We start from the raw sequence: 22,500 nt of genomic DNA on the forward strand, positions 1-22,500 counted from the left end.
GGACCTTCATGACGCGAAGAAAATTCGCACAGAATGATGAGGGCCAATAGCAATACGAAGACCTTTATAGCAGGGCTTCCGAAAATGTTACGTAAGCCAGGACGGTGGCCGCCAAAGAGCTTATTTCTTCGTCTTCTGTTTTTAGGTATGTTCCGCCCAATTATAAACCCCTGGCCACTGCTATTGATTCAGGCATCTTTTCCTTTACCCCTTCAAGGTCCACAGCTTTTTTTCATATCTTACATTTCTGTTTCTATGGTTCAGATAAGATAGATTCCTTGTAAAACTGAACGACGGAGATAATTTACTATCCTTTTGTCAGATTTATTTTTCCAATTTCTACTCCATTCTTATTTTTGTCCTTCGGTTTATATTCCTCTCCTATTATGATTCCTCCCTTCAAGAATCTTCTTCAGTTACTTATTGTTCCTTGAAGTTTATTCTATGTTCGTCCTATCTCAAGTTATTGTCTAGATTCCCTAACTGCATCATGAACAGCTTACATAGTAAAGACAAGTATACCAAGCAACCATTTGCGCCAGTGACTAAGAGCAGTCAAAAATGTATCACAGTTTCAATGCAGCTTCGTCTACCTCGAAAAATAGGTTCCCTCACATAACGCATGAGTCCGATTAATCAGTAGATAAGTCAAAAACTGTACTCCACTTGTTCTGGAAACATTTTATTTCTGGTGCTTCCATCTGGCAAATGCTGTCTTTCACCTTCATACGAGGACAACAAAACTGTTTACTAACCTTCTGAATGAGGCCATTACTGCACCAGTTTCCTGATATATATAATAATATCTGATAGTCTTTGATACATCAGTTCTTCATGATATATCATCTCTTGATATTTTAACAGGCATCACTGGCACATTAGCTCTTGGTATATAGGTCACATGATAGCTTTTTTTCTTGATATATTAGGTCTTGGCAGATGATATACGGGATACTTTACACATCAGCTTTATCTAGAGTTATTGACAACATCACTGGCAAAGATCCAAAATTTCTTTCCCGGAGGACAACACATGATGCAGATTTTTCAACAGTAAAAGGGAATGAGAGCAATTTGAGAACGACGGACAAGGGTATCCGCCGATGAAAAAACCTAACCTTTCCTAAAATGCCTAGATCTTACCTTCCTGACCTGACTTAGGGCGCCATGCCCTAGCCTTGACTAAGCTTCCATTCGCAAGCTTAGTCAAGCTTCAGTTTGATGCATGTACATACTGAATCAGCCTTTCCCTTTTGCCACCTCGATATTGCATAAGATGTCGCCTGTAGAAAATAAATAAATACAAGTTCGCAGACCTATATATCTGTGTCCAAATCCTCCGGCGGCGACCTGAACGCTGTTATCTACGAACTACCCATCAAAGAGAACAGCGAGAGTCGATAATTCACCGCCCCATTCGTGATGATAAAGAAAGCAAATGACTCCCTAAAGGGCCGTATAGGTGCCACGGGGCACGATCTAACTTCGTAATGTAGTTTTAGCCTCGCCATCGATATGAGGACGAGGTCTCGTGTGTTACGAGGCCTAATTTTCCTGCCTCCTTGAACAGACTGACTTTATCCTCTTTCACAATACGAACAATCTGTTTTCGAGACGCTCTCTCGGCAGGACGCAAGAACTTTTGGCCGGATTGTTCCTCTTATATGTACACAACTAAATATTAGTGACACTAATTGAAGGTTACAGCCTCGTGACAAGACGCTAGTTACTCCTTCGACGTGCATAACGCGTTCTTCACTTTTTGGCGGTTCAGGAAGTACACGTGCTGGTCACACTGATGCGACAAAATCCTCGCCTCCCCCCCCCCTCACCCCCGGGTCCCCGGCCGACCTCACCCAACAAAACAAAGTCCCTATCAAGGAAAAAGATCTCTCTACGCAAACAAGATTCATTTCTACAAACCATCCGGGAACGGGGAACACCCACCATCTGCCACACCCATCTATGGGTGGAATTTTGCAATCAAGGACACGTTTGCCTCCGATAATGGAATTTCTCTAAGGTTATTTTTATTAATACTGACATATCCTCTGCTAAATAGTGCCAGGTGTGGTCAGTAATATGAGTAATGGACCAAAGCGAGGCCTGAAAAACGAATAATTTGAGTTATGAGGTACGCAAAATGTCTACCATTTAATGGCACCCTTAAAAATTCTTCAACCTTATGTGAAGAAACTTGAAGAACAGATGTGTTGCACACTTTACTGAAATCTCAAACAAACAGCTTTTTTGCACTTCATATGCATCGGGAACTCTTAAAAGAATGTCCTTATTTGATCATAACATTAACTAAAGGCGCAAGTCTCAAAACCTCCAATTGCATGGTCCATCAAAATTTACACAAGGAGCTTGGAGAGCCTGACCACCTCACATTTTAAATGATACAGAGAGCTGAGCAGATTCCAGAGAACGTTCTGTATAAATGATATTACATTTAAAAAAATCGATGGTGGACAATATATATATATATATATATATATATATATATATATATATATATATATATATATATATATATATATATATATATATATATATATATATATATATATATATATATATATATATATGTGTGTGTGTGTGTGTGTATAATAAATGCATGTGTATAATAAATATATATATATATATATATATATATATATATACATATATATATATATATATATATATATATATATATATATATATATATATATATATATATATATATATATACATAAATTATTACCAGCCCACTTCAACAGAACACTTGGGACTGTCAGAAAACGATAAAACGATAAGTAAATTACTGTCTAAAACATTTAAGAAGGAAATGGAAAACAGATTAAATGATATTTAGTTATGTTAGAAGATCACGATATTTTTTGTTAATCTCCTTTTCAGTGGAAAGGAAAATGCCTTATACCAACACAGTAAAGAAATGATACAGCTACTTGTATGGCTCATAAGTGGCTTAGTTAAAAGAAGAAACACTTGAAAAGGTTTCTTTGGATAAACAATGTGAAGAGCTATAACTTGCAGTCAGGCAGATGGGTTTGGTGCAAATAACAGTGGGACATACATTGCAGCAAATAATTTCAAAAATTCATGATTCGCTGTTCGCTTACAAGACAAAATCAGTTGAGAAGGATTGTTACAGAAGTAGATATGTGAATATTTATTCATATATGAGCAATTATTTTCTTACTTTCCTTTGAATTATTTTTGCACTTCGAACTAACAGCAATGAATTGTCAAAGGGATATACGGCCGGGTAGTTCTATACCGAGCTTCTTTAATCTGCATGTTTAAGTAAGTCCACGAACTGCCTCTCGCCATTTCTTTATATTTCTTCTGACCAAGCAGTGTCCAGAACAAAGGCAAATTAGATGACATATGGCCTTCTGATACATTCATCGCTGATAAGAATTGCTGAAGAGAGATTTCCTTTAAAAAATCTAATCTTGATCAAGAATATCCTCGTTCTTAAACACGGTGTTTTTAATCAATAAACCACATAAATTACTCAGTGATACTGATACATAAAAAATAGCAGAAAAATACACTCAATAAACGCTACAAAATGACTCGGGTGACCAGCCCGTCACATAAAATATTCTGAAGATATCTGGACAAAATTCAACAAGGAGAATAATGCCATTAACGATGTAAAATAATCAGATAGCTTCGTTATTTACCAAGGTGCTAATAAAAAACGAAATAGCAATTTAGCCCAACACACTGATGCTACATACCGAAACATAAAAGTATTTTAGCCCAACATACTGACGCTACATACCATTTCAAGCTTATTCTAGATAAAAAAAAAAATCTTAACTGGTGGAAGTATGCAATTTCTATAATGCCTTTTCGTTAGATGGTGGTTTTATATACAAAAATTCGAGTGCAGCATGGGCAGACCACTCAGCCTAATTCTCATAAACCTATAATTAGTTTTTATTTCTGAACATTAATAATATACCCCTTTAATCCAAAGACATGGCTTAGGTTATGCATGTGGATGACAACTTGACGCTTTTGTTATTTTTATTCAGATGATTCTTATTTTTATTAGTTTTATCACGTTTCATTTTCATTACAACATGTGAAAGCAAAGCAGAAAGAGGATAAAGGAAAATTCCTTTCGTAGATGTACCAGTAATTGGATTTCTCAAATTACAAGCCAATGTCCTCCATCTAGGTCCTTAGCTTACATGTCATATCAGCAAGGGTTGGACTGGTACGGGTTTGTTCCCCTGAGTATAAGGATACGCCACTTTAAATAATTCATGAGCAACTGTCATTCCCCTTACACTCAGACCTAATATTTCAAAAAGATGTTTATGAAGCCAATCACATCTTCATTCGTACCCTAAATGGGACACCAAAAGAAACATACACAAATAAGATAAATATTCGATACCTGGATATCATCTAGATTAGTGAAGCAATAACAAGAGACGATCAATTTGCTCTTAGCTGCCATAAAACCATCGGGACGGAACCGCCATTGATGTCGGCGTATACTCGATACCTCCAAAAAGATGCAATAAATCCGGAGTGGGTTCCTCGGAATACATGGCCTCTGCGCGAAGAAAAATCAGAGCCCAACGGTCGGTGAGATAGCCATGTTGAAATTCTGCCGTTTTTAATCATATAGGTGACACTAACCACAATTAAACTAGGATGCATCAGAGAGTGCTTTACTTCTGGAAACCTGTGTTACTCCGAAGGCCAGAATCTGCAAGCTGCTTTGGTAAAGAAGGCTAACAATGTGAATCAGTTACAACAGTCATTGAAACCAGATAAGACTGAATATATTTCGGGCAAGAGGATGCCCATCCATTTGCTCCTCTTTCGGTAAAAACAGTTTCAATCAATCTACTCGCATCTCCTTTCAGAAGGTGTTGTTCCAAAAAGTTCTACCCTTCCGGCCTTTGGAAAGCATTGTTGGGAAGAAGGTGATCTCCCACGACCTGGTCCACGAATGATAAGACACTTGCGAAGAGAATCATTGCTGAAATGTGTGGGCCTTTTCAAATCAACACAACAAAATGAAGGAATATGACTCATGCTTTTTTTTTTTTTTTTTTTTTTTAACCTTTTAGTAGCCTCATCAAGCACTGTCTGGGGCACATGTTAGTTAATTCTTGGGAACAACCTTTTAGGATACCCAGTCGATGAGTGTATGAAAATAGAAACGATACAAAGAAACCAACGACTAAGCTCTTTTCTCCTCTCCTCCCTATTATCTGCTTCCTTCTCAATCTTAGCGTTTGTCCCAGTGTACTTTTGAGGCTGAACAGTTATAAGGAAAAGGTAAAGAAGACTAACACCTAACGCTTAATGTACCAATCTCATTCTCCAAAGCCTTTCCACCAAGCATCAGCAATCTTGCTAAGTCTTCCTGTAAATTAATAATGGCGGAATTATATTATTCCCTTCATCCAGCATGTCTTTTTCTTTCCTTTATCATATGACGATACTGGGTCTCACGTAACCCTAGTTCTTACATCTGAAGGATGGGGAATTAAATGGCATGGAGAAAGCGTCCTGAGTCCACTTGCGACCATCATAAAGAAAAGAAAAGAAAAAAAAAGATACATATTCCCATAATAACTTATGGGAATAAGGAGTGTCAGGAAATTAGGGCACGTTTGTATTGGAGGGGAGAAAGGATTGCGTGTGTGTGTGTTTGTTTGTCCTTGCCCCTCCCTGCTGCGGGAGAAGAGATGTATATAAGACGTACTTCGCAAGACCTCCCCAGTTCTGCATCGAACCTAGGAAAATGAACGTCTTCTGCCCTCTCCTCTTCGCCGTCCTAGTGATGGGTGGGAACGCCTACCGGAAGCTCAATATTCCGGATTATGTGGTCCCTGGAACATGTCCTGCAATCAACGAGAAACAGCTCTGGGAAATCCAAAAGCCCAGACTTTTCCAGGTACTGACGAGTCGTCCCCATATTTTGAAATGAAGCCAATCATTGTCAAAATGTGTGGTGGGCCTTTCTAATGAAGACAGAAAAACCAGGATAATGCCACTGATATTTATTTTTCTCTTCTTCTTTCAGATGGGAGGAATATGGTACCAGATTTCTAATACTCCTATGGAATTTCAGCCCATCGATAAATGTTTGCAGGTCAAATACAAATGGGGTGAGTTTCTGTTATCAGAAAATTACACTTTATTTTGCTACATTTAAAAAAACTTGTTTAATCTGTCATTAAATCTGTTAATATTAATCACAAGTAATGGTTACTTTTTTTTAGTTTTCCAAAGAAAATCATGAAGGTTCAAAGTAGTATGATGAAGATTTTCATATCAATAATCCAGCTCCATACATTATGGAAAAAAAATTTGTCTGTGTATACAATATGACGTAAACATGAATAATTTGTTGTAACAATCGTATCTATTTCAAATGTGGAGATTTGATAGCTGCAACGAATGATATTAATGTACGCAAAGTACTGATGGGTACACATCCGCTATGCATAAATGCACTAAACCTTCTAAGAGGATCTCGCTCACAAATCCATCCCGTTTCCAGACGGAGAGGGCTTTACCACGGCTGCCATGGGTCTCTCGAGAGATGGAGTCACAATGAAGAACGAGGGAAGGCTGTATCCTATGGCCCACGACGAGCCACGATTAGAGATCACTGCACAGCATTGTAAGATGTGTTCAGAATTATGTTGTTCTCTTTCCCCAAACCAGTTACTCTTCTGTATACTTATTTCTGATGCCAGTTACTCCTGCACATGCAAAGTATACAACTGCATACATACAGTAAATACATAGATAGTTAGTTATACTGTACATCACATATTTTCTTCAGCTCTCACTGTAAACTCTGAACAGATTCCTCAACAACAGCGATAACATTCTGTCGTTCATTTCACAGCCATTCCATCGCCGTTGGTCATCCTCGACACCGACTTCTACAATTACGCCTGCCTCTACTCCTGCATGGAATTGGGTGGCAGCTACATGACCGACATGGGGTTCGTCTACTCTCGCAAGCCGCAACTGCACCAGGCCTACCAGGGGATTTGCGACGAGGCCTTTAGGAAGGCTGGTGTGGACCTCAAGCGGTTCGTCAAGACCTACCAGGGAGACACCTGCACATATCCAGAAGGAAGAGTTGATGGACAGATGTCGTGGATGATTTAAAATGAAAGCTAACACGGCACTCTCTGATTTTAATGGGTTTTCATGGGTTAATCTGTCCAACTGTCAGCAAGATTGTGTGAAAATTAACAAACGAATTTTTCAGGAGATTAAACTGGGTATGGATTCGAGTCTGAATCTAGATCCAGTAAGTCTTTTTGATTACTTCGTTCATTGTTATTGTCCCAGATGTGCATTCTAAAGAAAACAGCAGTTTCCCGCCGTTGGTAAAAGAGGCTAATTGATGCAGAATAATGTCGAAGGATTGCCATCTCCTTGTAATGCTCATTTTTTTGTTGCAATATTCAGCTTCTTGTTATGATGAAATAAACTTCTATGTGAATTATTCCATTTTTAATTAACTTTTTATAGATTTTATGACTACTATACTGGCTCAAGACTAAACTGAAAACGTAGTATAAATTAAGTATGACTATGGCGCCGGTAAAGTCTAAATAAAATAGTTCAAAATCACTACTCTGTGGTACACGGAGCATGACAGTCTAAACAGACAAGCAATGGGGAGTTTCCAGCCACCAATGCTTAAGATAGTGAAAAGAGAAAGTTGGAATGGATGGATAGCAAGATGGAAGAAAGGAAGTGAGAATGGAGGTAATGTAAAGTTCTAAAAAAGCAAAAGCAGAATGCTGCAAACATTTAGTGGAGCCTACAGTGCACCACATGTGCCAGACAGTTAAGGCGATCAAGAAACAGACTCCGACACCTAAGTTACTAACAGGGGCGAAGACACATGATTTCTATTTGCATATGTATTACGTATGGGAATCTAACCCTACACACAGTACAACTTAGCAGCCATGCCTTTAAATCAGAAATCGACAAACCAAAGAAAAAAAATGGTGTGTATAAAGGAAAAACGTTAAATACAATATTTTTCTATTAATATGCCTGAAGCTTTGAGAGCGAACCTTGGTGATTTTCACAGAATACTTATATTCAATGTAATGTCCGGAATGTGCTTTCATGATGGGCTGATGAGGCCGGCAGCGTTAGAAATATCCTTGGCTGGTTCGCTGGTATCGTGGTTAGTGTCGTGACATGCCACTCAGATGTCGCCGGTCCGCGTCTTTCACAGGGCGATGAAAAATCACTGGCTCTGTATCATGATCAGTTACTGCTGCAGTGTGGGGTTTGCGGTGGGAGGTTGAAACCTACATTCTTTGGAAGCTTGAATTTCAAGTCAATGGCCCCTGTGTGCTTGTTCCATGCGAATAGGTTTCATCTACTGAAATAATAATGATAATAGTAATAATTAACGAGTTCCTTGAGTTGGGATAACTAGTCAGCTTTTTCTGGATATGTCTATTGTCTCGTCTTGGAACACTTTTGATCCCATGAAGTAGGTTCATCAAATATTTGCACTCTTCAGTTAATGAAGACTTTTCCATTTATTAATTGATAAAATTCAACTAAAGTCGTCATATTAGTCGTCTGAATTTCAGTGTATGAGACGGAAACAAGCATTCCAAAAAATAAATAAATGAATAAAAAATTACTCGTAAGGTTTCTTTTCGATTTCTGCAGGAATACCTGTCATCAGATTTTGCCTTGCCTGATACTATTACAGATTCGAAGTAATTATGCCTCGAACGCGTAATGTTCCGCTGACTGAAGCAACTGCAGATAATCCGGGAACCAATGAAATGATTTTGTTTTGAGGAGTGTACTAAAGCTTTCGTCGCAATCAAGATGCATACCAAAGTTTAAGAAAACGGTTAAACCAGAACATAGATTTCGTGACTGATTTTTTGTCTTGATCAAACTAATATAGTGCGATACATCTATAGTCATGGGATAAATAGACAGTTTTTAGAAAAGGTAAATAACTTCTCTGGTTTTCATGGAAAATGATATCCATCGTTTTCTTTTAATTTCGCAGATATGCATGGCTATGTATCATCTTATTTTGAAGTTCCCGGACTTATGACTGGATGGCTCTGTATATGCTGATGGGAAGGCGGGTCTTCCCCCTACCCCCCTTATACGCCTCTGATTGGAAAAATAAAGAAGCGTTATGGTAAAGAAAGTCGGGGCATATCACAGATTTATTTGGACGCGTATGGGGTTACTATCCACTACCAAGTCTGGGATGCAATGAAATCTATAGGAACCTTACAATCGTCTAATACTCTAATGGTATCCAGTATGTGCACTGAATATCAAAAGCTGAGTGCTCTGAATCATTCGGGCTACTAGCATAGAACCTCAAACATCAGCTTTTCCGCTCCTTCAGGAAGCATCGAGGTCTATTATTTGTTATCGTCATTATTAATCCATGTGCTACGCGCCGTAACTGGAGGCTCCATTTTCGAACCTGAGTGACGAAGCTGGGGGTCACGTGTAAGGGAGTGTGAAGAGTAGCGTTACATAAGGTTCGATCTTATCCTCTCCACTCATCACCGGTATTTTATGGAGCTATCTTCTCCTCGCAGCTGATAGTTTGAGGCCCTAGATTACATGTACTCATATTTCTCTCTAATTGGCGGGTTAGAAGAGTGGGTTTTGGCCTTGATCATGGGGAAATGCTGCTGTTATAGGAGCTCCTTCTTTCATTTTGCTTTGCCTTGTATATTGATGATGAAGATCTGAAAATTACCTTCTATTAATCTCGATGAGATTCTATTCGGGTATGTTGCTAAGATCCACTTCTGCTACCTTTTTTTGCATACTCCTCTAATCATTTCAAGGAAGGCACAAGCACACATTATGCGATGGATGATAGTAAATGCCGCACCTGTGCCAGGTAGTCCTTAAGTGAGCCAATGTAAAAGGGTAGTTTCTTTCCACTTTAAAATAAGCGAACAGCATTTTTTCCAGTCTGGCACCGAGTAATAAATATAAGAAGAAACGGTAAATACTAAATACATTTCCTAATGTCGTGTTTTCTTTATTTCGGTCTTTGATAAAGCATGAATAACTACTCACTTTTTTGACATAATACAACATTCAGGGAGTGGATTGAGAAGTAAAATTCTTTTACCATCAGAGACAAACTTTCGGCTTCGTTGACTCAGCTTTTTTCAATAATATCATCATCACCTTCGATATCACTGACATCTTCCTGGCAGACGCCCTCGGCATGGTTCACCAGGTTCTCCCGCCGGAGTGGTCCCTTCGCTGCTTTCAGAAGTTGGCAATTATTAGACGCCATATCCAGTTCTCCTATAGTTTATTTATTATGTCTAATAACTTGGGTAGCTCCACTGACACCATTCTCCCTTCTGACAAATGACCCGGCTCTTACACAGTTCCTGGAATCACATGATCTCGAAAGCATTTCCACCTGCTCCATGCTGATTTACTCTTTCATTGTCAACAGCCCCTAAAATTATATCTGTGGCCTCAACAAGTGGCACAATCGTAAACAATGATTTCACAATAAACCTTGCCAAACTGTACTTGCTATTTTGTTTATAACTTCTGTGGTGTTTCTAGTGAGTATTCATAGACTTTCACTGGTAAGATAGCCTATGGGAGAAATTTTCCTAGCTTGTAATCAAATGTGCCTATAGGGGAAGTAACTTCAAAAGGGTGTTGATGAGCTTGTGAATTTTTGGGTAAACCATATGGGTATCTAGCTCTAGATTTAGATGAATGAAGTTGATAAACCATAGAAGTGAAACCTTAATGAACTGGAAAATACTTATCCTGAATTATCTGAAGGCCTGAGCGTTCCAGACGATAATTAGAAAATGGAACAAGTGTTTGATTCATTTGCTTGTCCAACTGGCGTCACGACATCACAGGTTAGAAACGTGAATATTAAAAAGTCTTAGCCACAAAATATAATATGATATGTTGGTCTCTGAATTTCTCAGTATTTTCATGACATCAACACTTGGCGTCGCTTCATGTACTGACTTACAGTGCTTACATGTACAGACACAAATTGAACCTTTTTATATCTCCCTTATTCTGCATCAGTTTTGTACAGTGCATAGAGACAACCCGTCCCAGATTCAGCTCTTCTACAGGTAAGCAAGGTAAACCAATGTCAACCAACTATCCGACAATATGAAATAGAAAAACAAAGTGAATTTGCTGACCACCATCCTTCTTTTGCCACAAAGACTCGTTTCTTTGCCGCAGATGAATATCCTTAATGGTGGAGGATACAAACTGTGAACCGAATGATTGAATGATCAGGAATGAAATTGCGACCGAAAAGAGATAGACAAGCATCAGTTGCCAATTTGGTCAACTTGACAATTTTCGTTAACCAGGCATCTGTTTCTGTAGCTTGTCACAATGCATAACATTCTATCATTCATCCATCATTCAGATTTAACCAAAAATTGCTGGTCGTACGAAATATGTTGGTTTGCAGTAACCCCCATGAAAGATCCCCCCAAAAATGCGCATTTACATTTTGAACTTTAACTTGAATAAAAAAATTCTGACAATGAAAGCGTTATTCAGAACCGGTGTCACCTTATTTCTTTCTTTCTCTAATACAATCTTCATTTTATGTCTACTTTTCACAAAAAACGAACCTATACTTCTTTTAAGTGCAAATTTCATTGGGCTCAAGAACATAAGGCAGTGATTTTTCAACATTTTGTTGGTAAATACTCTAATAGTATTTGCAGAAATTTCATTCTAGTTCTAAATCGCTGTCATAATATTCTAAAAGGCCAACTAAAGCTGGAATAATTCACAGGAACTTTTATTTCCCAAGAAATAAGTATGAAAACTAGAATAAAAATAGGATTCAAGAATCTAAAATGAAACAACTGTTCAAGACCTAACTTCGCTTAATGCATAAGTTAACATATCAACTAGCTTCCAGTGTAGCCTTTACAAAAAATGGTTTCTTCTGTCATTGTGGGTTTTCGAGATATGAGCAGGTGTCTCCTTGGTAGGTCCTAACGAACCGCTTCATGTCTACGCCAATCTTCCTGAAGGCCTCGTCGCAAATCCCCTGGTAGGCCTGGTGCAGCTGCGGCTTGCGAGAGTAGACGAACCCCATGTCGGTCATGTAGCTGCCACCCAATTCCATGCAGGAGTAGAGGCAGGCGTAGTTGAAGAAGTCGGTGTCGAGGATGACCAACGGCGATGGAATGGCTGTGAAATGAACGACAGAGAAATATCGCTGTCATTAACAAGTCTGGCCATAGTTCACAGCGTTACATGCCCATGTGTTGATGCGTGCAATGTATAATTCGAATGTACACGAGTAACATAGGCATTCACGATTAAGTAATTAAAAGGAGTGATAGATTCGGGAAAAAGAACAGCAATACTATTCACAATAGATCGCCAAGCATCTGTATTTCATTTCACTTTTCCATTTCAATTGTTATTATAGTTCTTCAAAGCAAGAAATTTACTGTCAGCTATGTCATTGGAACTTAGTGCAACTATGCATGGCAGTATTTATTCCGTATCATACTTCATGGCAAAATATTCACGCATGCATAAGCGGAGACGGGAAATGAGGAACAAAACAATCGTGCAAAAGGTCTCACAATGCTGTGCACTGATCTCCAGGCGTGGCTCCTCATGAGCCATGGGGTACAGTCGTCCCTCGGTCTTCATCTCGACTCCACTCCGACTCAGACCATTGGCAGCTGTAGTAAAGCCCTCTCCGTCTGCAAACAGAATCAGTTTGATGAACGCTTTTTACTTTACTGGAAGAGAAAATTATTGGGATGGCTACGTGTCTGTCCGTCCATACTTTTTCTGTGCGCTTTCAGATCTTAAAAACTACTGAGGCTAGAGGGCTGCAAATTGGTATGTTGATCACCCACCCTCCAATCATCAAAAATAACAAATTGCAGCCCTCTAGCCTCAGTAGTTTTTATTTTACTTCCGGTTAAAGTTAGCTATGGTCGTGCGTCTGGCACCGCTATAGGTGCCAACAACACAGGCCACCATCGGGCCGTAGCTAAAGGTTTCATGGACAGCAGCTGAGAGTTTCTTGGGCCGTGGCTGAAAGTTTCACACATCATTATACGCTGTACAGAAAACTCAAGCTGTACAGAAAACTCAACTGAGCTGAAGAAACTTCGGCGCATTTTACTAGTTGTCTACTGTCAAGGAACGCTCTTAAAAGGAAGAGACTGCCAAAATACTTTTATCTCATTTTGTCAACTTTGGCAAAATGAATATCATTATATATTTCAAAATGATATATATATATATATATATATATATATATATATATATATATATATATATATATATATATATATATATATATATATATATATATTATATATATATATACATAATAAGCTAGCCTAATGACAAATTATTATAGAGAATTACCTTGTGTAAAACTGCACTGATTATATTTCTAAATTTCAAGTGATATTTTACATTAGAGTAAAATAACAGAAACAGAAAGCTCCCGCAAAACGGCGGTAATTCTAGTAGTGCAGTTCTCACGTATTTACTATAAACTCACCCCAGTCGTATTTGATCTGGACACATTTGTCAATGGGCTGGAACTCCATAGGAGTGTTTGAATGTTGATACCAAACTCCTTCCATCTGAAAGAAATAAAAGGGTAGGATAATAATTATATCCTAAAAGGGATCCATCATCCATACCTGAAAGGATTCGTCATCCAACCCTGGAAGGGTCAGTCATCCACACCTGAAAGATGCCTAAAAGGATCGGTCGTCCATACCTGAAAGGATCCGCATCCGTTCAACCATATCTGAAAGGATCCGCATCCGTTCACCTATATCTGAAAGGATACGTCATCCCTACCTGGATTCGTCACCAATACCTAAATACACCTGTCATCCATACCTAGAAGGATCCGTCATCCACATCTATGAGGATCCGTCATCCAGTGCTGGAAAGATCCGTCATCCATACCTGGAAAAGTCGTGGCTTTTGCAGGGCCCACAGCTGTTTCTCGTCGATCACAGGACAAGTTCCAGAAACCACATATTCCGGAATGTTCGGTTTTCGGAATGCGTTCCTCCAGCCACAAGAAGGCAGGAGAGGAGCAGGTTGAGGAGGGCGTTCATCTTCCGAAGCTTACTTGCAGACTGAGGGCGACCTTCGGAGTTTGTCTTATATATACAGTCTTCTTCATAGTAAGGAGGGGCGAGAATGCACAGGCCCCCACCTCCCTTCAAAAAAAAAAAAAAAAAAAACTTCTTATTACTAATAGTCCTTATGCTATATATCTTATCACTCGAATGTGTTGTGCTTCTTTTTTATGATCAAAAGCGAATCCGCGAGGTGGTACCCTCTTCCCATCAGTATTCCATATTATCCTGACGTAACAACTAGAGTTACGTAAGGCGATGTTTCCTCATCTTCTGAGGGAAACAACTCGTAGCCTGCAAGAAAATACCTATATAGGTAATATGATAGTGTCTCAGGATGTCTAGGTAAAAAGGCTGAGCTTTGTTTAAAATGGAAATCCTTTTCGTTTGAGATTTTGACTTAGAGTTTAGAAAAGGACAGAGATCGTCCTGGTGCTTCTAAGTTTATCATTGCATTTTATCTGCATAAAAGTAAAACCTCAATCAAAGAGAATGGTTCCGAAACAGAAAAAAAAACATAGGGTGAGAAGACTATCATGATATCAAGTCACTCTTGTCCATTGCTTGGTCTATCTTTGTAATTGCGTCCTTGGTAGTATTTGCTGCATTTAAAAAAATATATACTGAGAGTGATACTAGATTACGGTTTATCTGCAAATAATATATTTAAAAGGATATTACTTATTATCTTTAAGTAATAATATCTATCTCACATCGAGAGCGAACCTCAGTACTTACAAAGTAACTGAGGCTGCACACCCACCGTGCCAGCGATATAAAAGATAAATATATGTCTCGGATGATGGGTAGAGTCATATGCAGTTAAATTTACGAAATAATAATAATAATAATAATAATAATAATAATAATAATAATAATAGCTGGGATATTAAAAAACCTAATATACCAGCTACACTCTGAAGAAAAGGTTGTAAAGCGCATAGACGACCTCAAATAAAATGCCGTAGAAACAGCTATTATATTCAACGCTACTGCCCTCAGAGAAGGGTTCCTTCCTAATAATAATAATAATAATAATAATAATAATAATAATAATAATAATCATAGCTGTAAAATTAGCAATAACATCGATAATGTTAAGATGTTAAATGAACTTGTGATGTAAACGATCCCGATATACCAAGAGCTATGGCGCCCATCATTAGGCGTCCAGGAATATCTGAATGGATTTTTTTCTGCATTCTCTTGATATCGTGCCTCTGAAACGAAGCCACCAGTCAGCCTTGAAACTGTCGAGATATTAATATAAAGTCGTCTTGCCCGATTAATACTATCTGAAGTCCGCTTAGTTCACCGCGGGTTTCGTGCTTGATCTGGCAGGATATATGAAGATGCTAGGTCCAACCCAAAAGTGATGTATAAATCACGAAAATTGTCCAAGCCTTAAATGTATCCAGTACTACCGGGTCTTGCTATAGAGCACCAATCTTTCTACACAGTGTTAATAAGCACCGCTTCGACAATGTATATACGCAGACACAGTGTTAATCACCTTATTTACCGAGGTCCAGTCGAGCAATTGTCTATTATGGCCTTCATAAAGTATAATTTTCATTACGTTCAACGAAATACAGTCCAGTAATCTCAAAGAAATACACACTAACGGACTTGAAAAATTCGTTGATTTCATGGAGGTGCAAATGAATAATATGAAATTCCAGTGACTTCAATGAAGTTCGGTTGAAGGGCTTCATTGAAGAACATTCCTGAGATTTCAGGCAATAAATCTGAATGTCTCAGGTGAAATATATGACCATGACTTCAACTGGGTACAAATACTGGACTCTCCAGTACCAATGAAAATAACAAGCTGAGCATATGCAGCCCAATGAAAAAAAGGGACAAGGTCAAATTCATGTCAAAAACTGAAAATCATTGGGGAGCAATATCACATTGCAAGCAACACTGCCGTAAAGTTTCCATATTATATTATCAGAATAGTTTACCTATACCACTGAGTGATTAACAGCTCTCATAGGGTTGGCCAGCATAAAGCTTCCATAAACTATCAGGGACTGAAAAACAAAACTAATTTTGCCATTTAACGTCAATACATCTAGACATCCTAGACACGCAGTACCTCAGAAACGATTACTCACATAAAAAACAAATCACTTGTGACAACGATATTTCTGATACCCTCTCGCTTTAGGATAAGCAAGCAGGCGTTGATGGATCCGAAAATAATCCCTCTGCATTGAAACCGTTATCCTGGGATCTCACTACTGTCCTTTATAAAGCTCGAACAGATTCTGAAAACAACTTAAGGGGAACCCTCTTGCCTGAAATATATAGCTTCGAGCGGCATGTCAAATCATACAGAATGAAAAGAAATGATAGCGAAGGAAGAAATAAAGTAAGAGAGACAAAAATAATATGGAAAGCAAATAAATCATCTGTAGAATATTCCTCCTCCCAGTCCACCATTTTCCCCCATTGTGTAACGACTGGGATATAATCAAAGCATGCAAACGTTGAAATATGAGTCTAAAAAGAAGTGGACCTTGAGGATGACGTAAGGTAGGGACGGTTTAGGGTTTAGGGGTCGAGTATTCAAAAGCAGTTCATAAATGAACTGACAGAAGGGTCAGGCTAACAAAGAGAAGACCTGTCGCAGCTAAGTTATGTAACATCTCCAGGGGCGCCAAGACACAAATCTGAGGGAACGCCAAGAAGCTCAGGGTTAATGAGGACCCCTGTTTGTATCTTCTGCTTGCTGTTATTGCTAAGGAGGATCTTTCCTAGAGAGTGACCCCCAACAAATTTCGAACGACTAATATCTCTTGGGGTCATCATCTTTATGATATTTACGGTCTTTTTTTATATTTTTACGGTAATCCCCAACGGGCTTGTACAAAACACGCCGCAAAAGTGGATACATACCGGGATAAAACCTTTGGGGGCAGTATCTAGGAAAGATCCGCAGCGGATTTCCTTCTGTAGTCACCCTCCTTTAGCGTGTCTCAGTAATTCCTTCATCTTTGCTGGTGTTGGCTGCAGTAATGGTACCTGGTGTTTCTGTAGCAGCCACTGACAACACTGGAGGGTGCTGGAGGCTTACTAAGAGTAAATGCGTCAAAATATGTGTATTCTTTTTTGCAATGGGAAAGCTACTTTGTTCATGGAGGTAAAAGATGTCTTTGATTAATGAAACCTCAACTTGTTCTTCATGCTTTAGATCGCAGGAAACTGCCATTAGCAATTTCAGGATGTATCCACACTAAACATCTAAATGTAGGGTGGCAACTTATCCTTATCGCATCCATATCACAACCCGGTTGATAACAAGTTAACGACCGTAAGTGTAGAGCAAACCTTTGACAAACTTGGAATAATCGTATGAAGCACTGGTAAGAACTACGAATAAGTCATGAACTTGTATTCGACCTGTTTGTGATATGTGTGCATCTGATGTGTGCTTATGACTGGTTTCACTGCAGTTTAGATGCAACCTAATATGTCCAAATCTTCCCCATCAACTGCAGAGTCGTTTGGCGCAGATGACCAAAGTTCGTAGTTCCAAAATACCTTCAGTACGACCTTTTCTCAGACAGTCTTATTCAGTCTTCATGGTTCGTATCAGTACGATATGGATTTGAAGCAAACATACACACACACACACGCACATTATATATATATATATATATATATATATATATATATATATATATATATATATATATATATATATATATATATATATATATATATATATATATATATATATATATATATATAATATATATATACAGTATATATATGTATATATATATATATATATATATATATATATATATATATATATATATATATATATATATATATATATATATATATAATATATATATATATATATATATATATACAGTATATATATATATATATATATATATATATATATATATATATATATATATATATATATATATATATATATATATATATATATATATATATATGTGTGTGTGTGTGGGGTGGGTCATTTGCTTCAAATCCATATCGTGCTGGTACGATCCATGAAGACTGAATAAGACTGACTATTAGAGGAAACTGGCGCGAAAAATGCTGCACAATTATTCAATTTTCTTTTAGTAACAGCACAAAATCAACTTGCAGGCTGACACACTTTAACTTGCCTTTTCCTCTCCCAACATTTCGGTCCAGGTCGAAACCAAAAGTTGAGTTTCATTATTTTAGCTACAGCTGTATCGTGCCCATTGCAAAAATATCTTAGCAGTTAATGAAATTTTGAATAATACAGAAGTAGTTGTAATACAAACCTCCTCATCAGGGATATAACCCACAGAGAAGTGATATACCAGACCAACACGATTTCCACACGGCTCCAGAGTTCGTGGCCAGATGGATATAGTTTTAGTCTGCTTAATGACGGGTCAGCGGTTCAAACCCCCATAAAGCTTTGTTTTGTTTCCATGCCAGATTGTGTGTTTCTGTTGCAGTTATGATAATGATAATAAGAACAGAGCAAAATCTGGGTTTACAAACGTCTCAGCAAGATAGAGATTAGAAGCTCAGTTTCTATCGTAAATCAGTAATTTCTTAAAATATGTATTCACTATATATCGATTTTGATACTCTCGCTACCACCAGTTTTCATCCATTTACAGTTTTTCCCCTTTTGGGGATTCAGTGAGTTAAACATGGTCCACTCTGTCTTGTTGATAGAAATACTCGTACAGTAGGACTTTTGAGAGCCGTTAGAAAGAAGTGAGCCTCAAGTAAATTCCTTCCGGTAAGTCTGGTAAGGCAGGTCCAGACGGATGTTGCTGAAGCGTTCTTGCTGGTTTAGACGTGGGCTGGGTCCATTTTTGGGAGTATAATGCTGTATAAAACTCTCAGCCACGGCACATGAAACTCTCAGCCACGGCCCATTAAACTTTCAGCCACAGCCTGTGTTGTTGGCACCTATAGCGGCGCCAGACGTACCATTATGGCTAACTTTAACCTTAAATAAAATAAAAACTACGGAGGCTAGAGGGTTGCAATTTGCTATGTTTGATGAATGGAGGGTGGATGATCAACATACCAATTTCCAGCCCTCTAGCCTCAGTGGTTTTTAAGATCTGAGGCCGGACAGAAAGAGTGCGGACGGACAGACAAACAGCTATCTCAATAGTTTTCTTTTACAGAAAACTAATAAACATCAGGGCCATCGGTCTGAAAGTGTACTCGTTTCTGTTATACTTTACTACACTTGCAGCAAGGACCTTGGCTGGCATAAGGCCGTCATAATCTAAATGCAGTCGCCAACCACCGATGATACTGTGTGTCATCATATACGCAAAAGATTAATCAAAGCTTTTACTCTCTCTCTCAGTTACGTAACGATAATAAGACAGTTCTATAGTAATCTTTACACTTAGCTTTACCTTCTGCCTAGTGAAGAATTGGGCAAAAGTAAAATAAATGAGCAATAGGAAAGTAATCGATTGCAGATCAATCATGCCATGTACATTCTTCCATCAACAAGGATAAAAGAAAATTTACTTTTTACATTACTGTAACTTTTTTCATTATAAAAATAACGACGAAAACAATAGATGAAGGATATCTACTGATTCTATAATTTTTATGTTTATTTTTTATGAAGAAAGATACAATATGAAAGAGTAAATCATCTTACTGCATACATGGAGACGGATCCTCTAAAAATAACCTTTTATTTTAGATTTTGTGTTTGCATCTCTTTCCGTTCTTAGTGATTTTCTAAAATGGGAACTGCGACGAACACTGCGTTCCGACATGAATGTAACTTTCAAGAGGCATCCAGTAGTGCTTTTACTAATTATCATTTTAGGTGTCTTCCTGTGTTTAATGCCGATGCATTCATGATTAATGCATAACATATTTTTGTACAATTCTTCAAGTTGTATACAACTCCTCTTGCCTTCATACCTTATCCAAAATGGAGAAAAAATACACATACACAAATGAAATTTCCATGAATACCTGCAGTCTCAAATGGCTTCGATCACTATACTAAGAGGATTTACGTCCTATTTTAACATATAATACCTAAACAATACTTTTCAACGGAATCGAATTGTAATATCTATAATGAGGTGCAGATGAAAATCTACTTGAAAATCACCAGCCTTTATAAATTTACTTTTCTCGGTGAACACCACTCAAAGAACTTCCTTGAAATAGACAGCAAGATCGACAGAGATTGGATGGGGTGGGGTGGGGTGGGGGGAAGTGGGGGCGGAGAGAGTTACTCTCGAGAATACAAGATGGTTATGGATTCTGTTTCAAAAGAATTTTTCTGTAAGTTTTTTTTTTTTCACAACGGTTCTCCAATGTATGGTGTCAAAAAACCTCCTGCCACTTCTCATAGTTCAGACTCCCTCCTGCAAAGTTTCAAAGATCGGGGAAACAGTGTCAAAATAAAAAATATCCAAGTACCATTGTTCTTTTTATGAAGAAAAAAAAACACACATACACATGAGCATACAGAAACTTAAATCATTAATGCCACAGAAGAAAACGGGTGTCATGAAATACAATCAGAAACGTCTAATTATAGCTTCATGTTAAAAAAACTTCTTGGTTACTGGAGTTTCTTTTTGCTGGTGTGTGGACAATCGTCTCCTTGGTAAGTCTTCTTGAAGGTATTGATGTCTATACCAATTTTCTTGAAGGTATCCTGGCAGATTTTGACGTATGTGGGGTCCATTTTGGGGGTTCGGGAGTAAAGGAATCCAAAGTCACCGTAATATTTCCCTCCGAAGTCTTGGCAGGAATAAAGACAAGCGAAATTCTGGTAGTCCGAATCGAGGATGACCAAAGGAGCTGGTCGCGCTGCAACACGGACAAAAGGTGCAAAATGATTTTTGTGCTCAAGTGAAACATCCACGCTCATGCTAAAAATTTACAAACACATGCACTACACAAACACTGGAAAGAACCAAAGATTTACAAAATCCCTTACATTTTTCGTGGGCGATTGTGAGGTGGGGCTTACCACCAGCCGCTTCGTAGATCATTCCCGTTGTCTTCATGAAGGCATTATCTTCGTCGATACCGGTGGCTTCAGTTCGAAATGAACCTCCAACTAAAATGGGACACATAAAGAAGGAAAGGCTTGACTACTATAAAGACGAATCGATATATATTATTTTTAATTTTAAAGTTTTTTCTTGCTGAACCAGATCACATTTTAATTCTTGTGCAATGGTTTTTGAATACTGGTCATGATACAAGAAATCAAACAACAACTAAGTTTTCCCTTTGAGTATGTTACTACTTTAAGAGGGCGTGGAAGGAAAGATAAACTACTCATTGGTTCAAGTGAAACATTTGAATGTTAACTTTACAGACCTATCCACTGTGAGTGGGGTTTCTCTAAACCATCTATCTAAAGGAAATGTTAGATCTGCTCGTGGAACTAAACTTGCACATTGGGATTGAAAGTCTCTCACAATTAATGTAACAAAGCAAAAAATGTTCGCCGTTTCTACTGGAAAAGTATAATTCAAATTACAAAGGATACCTTACTACATCAGGTATGAAAAGCAAACTGGTTTGTCTTTTCTGTCTGGTATTAACATTATGTGCGATCAAGCGGTAACTTACTATACTCCAATCTCATCTGGGTGCAGTTTACGATGGGATTATACGGCGTCGGCGTGTGAGAATGGTGATACCAAAATCCATCCATCTGAAAAATGTATATGTACATAATCACATATTTAGCTCATTTTGTTTTTTTTTTCCTTTATACCAAATATTTCTCAGCTGGAAACAAATACACGTTAGTCTCATATATACCTGCCAGAGATTGGGTCTGTGTATAGCCCAAAGGGACGCTTCATCTACAAGCGGGCAACTTCCTGGAACCACGAAATCCTCGGTCGCGGCAGCCACTGCGTGGACCACTGCAAGAACGGCAACGAGGACAGGCACGAGAGTCTTCATGATTGGACGCTTGCCTAGAGACTGAAGATGAACGCCAGCCTCATCTTTATATAACTCCCAGTGAAGTGAGTCAAATGGTGGTCCTCCCCTGATAAGAAACGTCAGGTTTCGAAGCGCCAAAGAGAACCTGCGTTTCATAACTTATTGTACAGATGAATGGGTATCTCCTTGGCCTTGTTTGAATCTCCCCAAGGTCATCAACACTGGTTGACGCCTCTTTTTCAGAAAATTATTATTATTATTATTACTATTGCTAGAAGAATAAGAAGAAGAGGAAGAAGAAGAGGAAGCAAAACGCAGGCTTGAATCTTATAATCGTTAAGCATCGTCGTCAGTCTGCTTA

At 38.2% G+C, this 22,500-nt stretch overlaps 4 protein-coding genes across 4 annotated transcripts in view; 1 reads left to right on the top strand and 3 right to left on the bottom strand.

Annotated features, from left to right (window-relative positions):
* Positions 1 to 302, bottom strand: part of LOC136827705 (crustacyanin-C1 subunit-like) — a 2,816-nt gene extending 2,514 nt beyond the window's left edge. Inside the window, exon 1 of the mRNA XM_067085170.1 lies at positions 1 to 302. This exon is cut by the window's left edge and continues 155 nt beyond it. Coding sequence (XP_066941271.1) covers positions 1 to 10 — 10 coding nt within the window. The 5' untranslated portion in view covers positions 11 to 302.
* A 4,252-nt stretch (positions 303 to 4,554) lies between these two features.
* On the top strand, positions 4,555 to 7,510 carry LOC136827706 (crustacyanin-C1 subunit-like). Its single transcript, XM_067085171.1, has 4 exons — positions 4,555 to 5,941; positions 6,071 to 6,155; positions 6,551 to 6,673; positions 6,905 to 7,510. Exons 1-4 carry the CDS (start codon positions 5,789 to 5,791, stop codon positions 7,171 to 7,173), a joined length of 630 nt encoding a protein of 209 aa, XP_066941272.1. The 5' UTR covers positions 4,555 to 5,788; the 3' UTR covers positions 7,174 to 7,510.
* Positions 7,511 to 11,927: 4,417 nt separating this feature from the next.
* Positions 11,928 to 14,390, bottom strand: LOC136827707 (crustacyanin-A1 subunit-like). Its single transcript, XM_067085172.1, has 4 exons — positions 14,020 to 14,390; positions 13,601 to 13,685; positions 12,660 to 12,782; positions 11,928 to 12,255 (listed from the first exon to the last, which is right to left on the bottom strand). The coding sequence occupies exons 2-4, from the start codon at positions 13,683 to 13,685 to the stop codon at positions 12,011 to 12,013; spliced, it is 453 nt and encodes a 150-aa protein (XP_066941273.1). The 5' UTR covers positions 14,020 to 14,390; the 3' UTR covers positions 11,928 to 12,010.
* Positions 14,391 to 20,642: 6,252 nt separating this feature from the next.
* LOC136827708 (crustacyanin-C1 subunit-like) lies at positions 20,643 to 22,190 on the bottom strand. The gene is made up of 4 exons (XM_067085173.1): positions 22,011 to 22,190; positions 21,816 to 21,900; positions 21,172 to 21,294; positions 20,643 to 21,041 (listed from the first exon to the last, which is right to left on the bottom strand). The coding sequence occupies exons 1-4, from the start codon at positions 22,155 to 22,157 to the stop codon at positions 20,791 to 20,793; spliced, it is 606 nt and encodes a 201-aa protein (XP_066941274.1). The 5' UTR covers positions 22,158 to 22,190; the 3' UTR covers positions 20,643 to 20,790.
* Between the last annotated feature and the right edge of the window lie 310 nt (positions 22,191 to 22,500).

Source organism: Macrobrachium rosenbergii, chromosome 42 (genome assembly GCF_040412425.1).
Source record: "Macrobrachium rosenbergii isolate ZJJX-2024 chromosome 42, ASM4041242v1, whole genome shotgun sequence".
Classification (NCBI taxonomy): domain Eukaryota; kingdom Metazoa; phylum Arthropoda; class Malacostraca; order Decapoda; family Palaemonidae; genus Macrobrachium; species Macrobrachium rosenbergii.